General features: G+C 37.4%; 3 protein-coding genes across 3 annotated transcripts; all 3 read left to right on the top strand.

The window, feature by feature from the left end:
- The first annotated feature begins 679 nt into the window (after nt 1-679).
- Nucleotides 680-1,259, top strand: LOC135429801 (uncharacterized). The gene is made up of 2 exons (XM_064684272.1): nt 680-1,045; nt 1,113-1,259. Exons 1-2 carry the CDS (start codon nt 680-682, stop codon nt 1,257-1,259), a joined length of 513 nt encoding a protein of 170 aa, XP_064540342.1.
- A 368-nt stretch (nt 1,260-1,627) lies between these two features.
- Nucleotides 1,628-2,167, top strand: LOC135429800 (uncharacterized). The gene is made up of 2 exons (XM_064684271.1): nt 1,628-1,942; nt 2,006-2,167. Exons 1-2 carry the CDS (start codon nt 1,628-1,630, stop codon nt 2,165-2,167), a joined length of 477 nt encoding a protein of 158 aa, XP_064540341.1.
- Nucleotides 2,168-3,309: 1,142 nt separating this feature from the next.
- Nucleotides 3,310-3,847, top strand: LOC135429799 (uncharacterized). Its single transcript, XM_064684270.1, has 2 exons — nt 3,310-3,627; nt 3,686-3,847. Exons 1-2 carry the CDS (start codon nt 3,310-3,312, stop codon nt 3,845-3,847), a joined length of 480 nt encoding a protein of 159 aa, XP_064540340.1.
- The last annotated feature ends 2,746 nt before the right edge of the window (nt 3,848-6,593 follow it).

The following is a 6,593-nucleotide window of genomic DNA, read 5'->3' as shown; positions in this document are numbered from 1 at the left end:
CTTTTTATACCCTGAACCCATTAAAAATGGTTAAAAAGTGTATTATGTATTTGTGCAAATGTATGTAACAGGCAGAAGGAAGCATCTCTGACCCCAAAAAGTATATACATTCTTGATCAGCATCAATAGCCGAGTCGATCTAGTTATGTTCGTCCGTCCGTCTGTCCGTTCGTGCGTCTGTCCGTATGTATGAACGCAAGGATCTCAGAACCTATAAGAGCAAGAGACTTGAAATTTTAGCTGAAGGTCCTCCTAGTGCACGCGAAGATCGAGTTTGTTTCGATAACTTGCTCCGTTTCCAAGTAATCGATCAAAATCTATATCGAAATCCTGTTTTTTGAGCAGTTTCGGCAAATAATATGAGCTAGAGTCACCAAACTTGACTTGTAGCTTCTAGAATAGTATATATATAGTATATGTATATATATTGGAAGAATAGAGTTCAGGGTATCCTCTAGTCGGGAGCTCCCGACTAGAACCTCTTACTTGTTTTAATGTTTGCTCTGGCAATTAAATATAAATTATAACTATTAAAACGATTTATTGGGCAATACATTGACTTTGGCCTCAGTCAATAGTCAATCGTTGGGGCAATGAAATCGAAATATCATCTGGATTTTTGCGCAATGCTTTTGCTGTCATCGCTCTTTGTGGACGCCGTCTATGTATAGAAATCTGAATGTACAATATCCGTATAAAACCCAAGCCTAACCAGCTGACATTGCAGACCGCAGCCCTCTGCAAGATGACAAATGCCATTTGCGAGTCGAGGAACGAGTCGTGGGTCACCATCGAGAAGTGCCGACTGCGTGCAGTTAGCCGCACCAAAACACCGCTAACCATTGAGATAATGGTCCTTTATCCAGCCTATAACATACACGTTAATGCCCAGCTACTGAAGAAGGCCAACGGCTATAAGCCCTGGCTGGTCAACTATACGGCCGATGCGTGTGCCTTTATGCGCCGTGCCAATCATCCCTTTATCAAAATCATCTATGATCTGATCAAGGAGTATTCGACAATCAATCACACGTGCCCCTATGTGGTAAGTGCGGGAATTGAGCTGGAGAGTGAGGCTTACTGACGATCTCTGTGATTTACCTTCTCAATAGGCCAGGCAGATGCTCAGAGATTTTATCGTTGACCCGGCAAAATTGATGCTGCCATTGCCAAGCGGAGAATATCTGCTGCTGCTCACCTGGATGTTCAATAAAAAGCCGCAGTTTGTGACAAACGTTTACTTTACATTTAAAGATTAAAGATAATAAATCAATTATGCTCTAAATTACGGTTTTTTAAGTATCTCATATCAATTGGCATATATATTTAATGAGTAAATATACATTTTGTGTGTAAATCATTATTTGCAATTGTTATTGAATATATGCTATTAAATTTAATAACTTTCAGAGTAAATAGACAACATAATTATTGTTTTACGCTTATCGATAAGTACACATAGATCTAGTATCGTTTGGAGCTCAACAGTTGAGACAATGAAGCCTACAGTGAAACAGACTCTTTGCGCTATATTTGCGGGGCTGCTCTGCATAAAAACCGTTCAGGTATTCAATAAATATATCTTTGGTAATTGAAATCTTTTTAATATATATACAAATTGCAGCTGATGGCCATCACCAAGTGGACGAATGTCATTTGCGAGACGAGAAACAAATCTTTGGTGATCGTCGATCAGTGCCGATTGCGTGCACTTAGCCGCAACAAGACAATTTTGAACATTGGAGTGGAGCTTCTGCATCCGGTCAGAAATCTGTATATCAACTGGAAGTTGTATAAACGAGAGAACGGCTATAAGCCCTGGCTGGGCCAGTATACGGTTGATTATTGCGCCTTTATGCGCAGAGTCAATCATCCTGTTATCAAGCTCCTATATGATATCATCCAGGACTTTACAAACCTCAACCATACGTGTCCCTTTGTGGTAAGCAAAGACTGCTCTTGCATAACTTCTACTTAATACTTAATCGATCTACTCTCAATGCAGGGCAAGATAGTTGTTAAGGATTTTTTCTGGGATACCACAAATTACACATTGCCTGCGCCAACTGGAGATTACCTGCTGCTCCTGACTTGGATATCCAATAAGAAGAAGCAGCTCTTAACGAGTATTTACTTTTCATTTAAACAGGATATATTCACCGAATAACCTGCTGAGATGCAATACCATGTGCTGGCCATTAGTGAAATATATAATAATGAACTGCACCCATTGAAAATGGGTAGCAAGGGTATATTGGTTTTGGGCATATGTATGTAACAGGCAGTAGAAAGCATCTCCGACCCAATAAAGCATATATACCCTATATATCAGCATCAATAGATGGGTCGATCTAGGCAGGTCCGTCCGTCTGTTTGCGTTGATCTTAGAACCCATAAGAGCTAGAGACTTAAGATTTTTAACTTAGTTCCTTCTAATGCCAGTCTTATCATTGATAAGTTATCCCATTTCCAAGCAATCGATAAGAATCGAAATCGAAATCTTTGCTTTTGAGCCAATCTCTTAAGTTTTAAGAGTCAGCAAATTTGACATTTAGCTTCTAAACAATTATATACAGAAGTATCTTTAATTTTCAAAAACATGTTATTCTGTATTTGGTTTTTGTTAATTAAGGTTCAGGGTATCCGCTAGTCGAGCACTCCCAACTAGAACACTTTTGTTTAATGTGGGATTGTGGTTAGATTATGGAATGCCGTTTTAAATATATAAAGGTAAAATATGTTGCCACGAATCCAATTTGATATATTTAAACTGCTTTGAGTATTTAATGATTGACGTGCTTTTAATTGGTGAGTTTTTCAGAGCTACATAAACGAACGACAATGAAGCCATAAAAAAATCTGCCACTTTTTGTGTAATATTTTGTTTATAAGAATACTGATATATATATATTTCTATGATCTTTAAAGGCAGGCCAAGCAGATGATGAGGGATTTTTATAGGCAGCCTCCCTACCTGGATGTTTATAGCTTACCTCAGGATTTATTTAGAGATCAACTAGCAGCAAATATCTATTATATCTATAGCTCATTATTGTGGACTGCGCACTATTGAATTCGCGATTATTAAATTCGAACAACAAAAATAAATATCAATTTAAGGGTTTCTCGATAATTATACAACAATTTGGCATCAGTCAGCAGTCAACCGTTGAGGCAATGAAACCTGCAGTGAAACTAATCATTTGTCTGGCATTTGTGGATGTGCTCCTCTTAAAAACTGTGCATGTATTTAAATCAAAAATCATAATTGAGCTCTGTACAATTCGAAATAACGTGTACAAATTCCAGATGGCAGCCACGGTTAAGTTTACGAACGCCGTCTGCGAGTCGAAAAACAAAACTTGGATTACCTTCGATCGATGTCGATTGCGTGCGATTAATCGCAACAAAACAGTTTTGAATGTGGAAGTGAATTTTCTTCATCCGGTGCACAGCGCAAATCTCAACTTCCGGATGCAGAAAAGGGCGAATGGCTATAAGCCCTGGTTGGGCGAATATACGGTCGATTTCTGCGCGTTTATGCGAAAATCCAATCATCCGGTTTTCAGAATTGTATTTGACATTTTGAAGGACTTCTCGACACTCAACCATACGTGTCCCTATGTGGTCAGTAAAAGTTTCCCGAACACAGTCTTTACACTTCTCTGATGCACTTTCTATGCAGGGCAAGCAGATTGTCAAGGATTTATACTGGGACGCCAAAGGCTTACAGTTGCCTTTGCCAAGTGGGGACTACGCCGTGCTCCTAACTTGGATTTTCGATAAGAAGCCGCAGGCTTTAACGAATTTTTACTTTACTTTCCATCAGGATTTATTTAATGAGTAGATCAATGATACACCCAAAGTCAATGCTTCCTATTTCAATTAATTAAAATAACCCAAAAATTAAAAGAAAATATATTTGGTCTTCCATCTTCAAGGGAGGCTTGAAATCATGACATAGTGAAATTAAATTCACAATTATTGAATAGTTCCGAAATTTAAATGATGAAAATTTTAAAATATTTTCCAGTTTTCGGCTGGAGTATACATCCATATAGAAGCCGTGAGAAATCGACATTTGTGTGTTGTTTGTGAAAGTGGAAGTACTTAAATAAAAGTTTTCGATTTGCATTAGCACAATTTGAAAAAAAAGGGTTCTAATGCCAGTTAAATTAACTTCGATCTGCGCCGGACATCGACATAGACTTTTCTTTTAAAATCTAGATCTAACCCAGATCTAGGCAAAAAAAAAAACAAATGGCAATAAGCCCAGTTTAGCTCATTATACGGTTGATTACTGCGCGCTTTTGCGTCAAGTTAATCATCCTGTTGTTAAAATTTATCTTGATGCTATCAGGAACTATTCACAATAGTATACACTGCTCAACCACATGTGTCCCTCTGCCAGTCATATTTATACAGCCAATCATTCATACTTCAATAATCTTACCTTCAATAAAGTGCAATCAGATAGTTAAGGAATTCACCTGAGATCCTAAAAACTTGTTGTTGTTGCCACGAGGCCCCATTGAGAACTAACATAAGTGTTGACTCGGATTTTCGATGGGCTATAATGAATTTTTAATTTACGTTGCGTCAGGAATTAATCGAAGTTTAACCATCAGCATACATCTATTCATGCATGTTTTATGTTTATTCCTATTAACTATGATTATGGATTGTGTACCATGAATATCACAAATATTGAAATCTATTCACTTTTAATGACAAATATGATTCTACATGGTTTTTCAATTTGTCCACATGCATATATTAATAGTCCAAAATCGACCGTTGAGACAATGAAGCCTACGCTGAAACTGATAATTTGTGTGATATTTGTGGAAGTTGTCTTCCTAAAAACTATGCATGTACTTATCAGAACACTCTCCATTTGCATTTGCCTACTTTGGATTAACGAGTTTAAATTCCAGATGATAGCCACGGTAAAGCTTACGAACGCCGTTTGCGAGACGAAAAACAAAACTTGGGTTACCTTCGATCGATGTCGCCTGCGTGCGATCAGTCGCAACAAAACAGTTTGGAATGTGGAAGGTAACTTGCTTCAGCCGGTGCATGCCGCAGAACTAAATTTTCGGATGCAGAAAAGGGCAAATGGCTATAAGCCCTGGTTGGGCGAGTATACAATTGATTTCTGCGCCTTTTTGCGTAGAGTCAATCATCCTGTCATCAAGATCTTTTATGATACAATCAAAAACTTTACAACCCTCAACCACACGTGTCCCTTCATGGTAAGTACGAGCTGATCTGAAAGCCTATCAAAATATATCTGAGAACAACTTTCAATGCAGGGCAAGCAGATTCTTAAGGATTTTTTCTGGGACCCTAGAGACTTAACGGTGCCTTTCCCAAGTGGGGATTACGCGGTGCTCGCAACTTGGATTTTCGATAAGAAACCGCAGGCTACAACGAATTTGTATTTTACATTCCATCAGGATTTATTCAAAGATTAGCATATCTCTATATATATATTTATGTACTATTGGTACACTTGCAAAATATGATGACATTTACTATTAAAATGAATGATGTACTGTTATTCTAAAAGTTTTCTCATATCTGTCAGTTTTATTTGCGAGACTTGAAAAAAATCTTTCTATGTAGACTTTGTGTCTCCTAGTTAAACACTTTTTACTATATAGAAAATCTTTATATTCTTGCATTTAAAAACTTTCTTTTTTATTTCTAAGTACATATTGTTTTTGGTTATTGTACACCGTAAAAGTTTGTCTCCGATCATCGATAACTTGCCACGTTTCCAAGCAATCGATACAAATCGATATCGAGCTGTAGTTCTTAAGTTATAAGAGCTTGAGTCGCCAAATTTGAAATTAATCTGCTAAACTAGTATATACAGAAGAAGTGTCTTTCATTTTCAAAAACGTGTTAAGCTGGTTTGGATTTTCGATGGGCTATAATGATTTTTTACTTAATGTCAGGAATTATTCCAAATTTTACTATCATGTATGTCCATCTCAATATATTCCCATTAAATATGATAAGGGATTGTTTACTATTAAATGCACAGTTATTAAAATCGGTTCAGTTTTAATGACAAATATAATTATAAAGGCTTTGTCAATTTGTGTACATTCATATATTAATAGTCCAAATTCAACCGTTGAGACAATGAAGCCTACCGTGAAACTAATAATTTGTGTGATATTTGTGGAAGTTGTCTTCATGAAAACCATTCATGTACTTATTTGAACACTCTCGATTTGCATTTACCCACTTTGGATTAACGAGTTTAAATTCCAGATGATAGCCACGGTAAAGCTTACGAACGCCGTTTGCGAGACGAAAAACAAAACTTGGGTTACCTTCGATCTGTGCCGGCTGCGTGCGATCAGCCGCAATAAAACGGTTTTGAACATGGAGATAAACCTTTTGCATCCGGTGCACAGCGCAGATCTCAACTTCCGGATGCAGAAAAGAGCAAATGGCTATAAGCCCTGGCTGTTTCAGTATACGGTTGATTTTTGCGCATTTATTCGCAAGGCCAATCATCCCGTCATCAAGATTTATTATGACATCATCAAAAGCTATTCAACCCTCAACCACACGTG

The sequence above is a fragment of the Drosophila montana genome, unplaced genomic scaffold (genome assembly GCF_035044405.1).
Source record: "Drosophila montana isolate Dmon_TW-CO22-7 unplaced genomic scaffold, ASM3504440v1 contig_2716_1, whole genome shotgun sequence".
NCBI lineage: Eukaryota > Metazoa > Arthropoda > Insecta > Diptera > Drosophilidae > Drosophila > Drosophila montana.
Note: the sequence above shows the minus strand (reverse complement) of the source record. Positions and strands in the feature narration are given on the sequence as shown.

Coding starts and splice junctions, on each gene's coding strand:
- LOC135429801 (XM_064684272.1), top strand. CDS start 680: ATGTACAATATCCGTATAAAACCCAAGCCTAACCAGCTGACATTGCAG. Junction 1,046..1,112: donor ATCACACGTGCCCCTATGTG/GTAAGTGCGGGA, acceptor CCTTCTCAATAG/GCCAGGCAGATGCTCAGAGA.
- LOC135429800 (XM_064684271.1), top strand. CDS start 1,628: ATGGCCATCACCAAGTGGACGAATGTCATTTGCGAGACGAGAAACAAA. Junction 1,943..2,005: donor ACCATACGTGTCCCTTTGTG/GTAAGCAAAGAC, acceptor CTCTCAATGCAG/GGCAAGATAGTTGTTAAGGA.
- LOC135429799 (XM_064684270.1), top strand. CDS start 3,310: ATGGCAGCCACGGTTAAGTTTACGAACGCCGTCTGCGAGTCGAAAAAC. Junction 3,628..3,685: donor ACCATACGTGTCCCTATGTG/GTCAGTAAAAGT, acceptor CTTTCTATGCAG/GGCAAGCAGATTGTCAAGGA.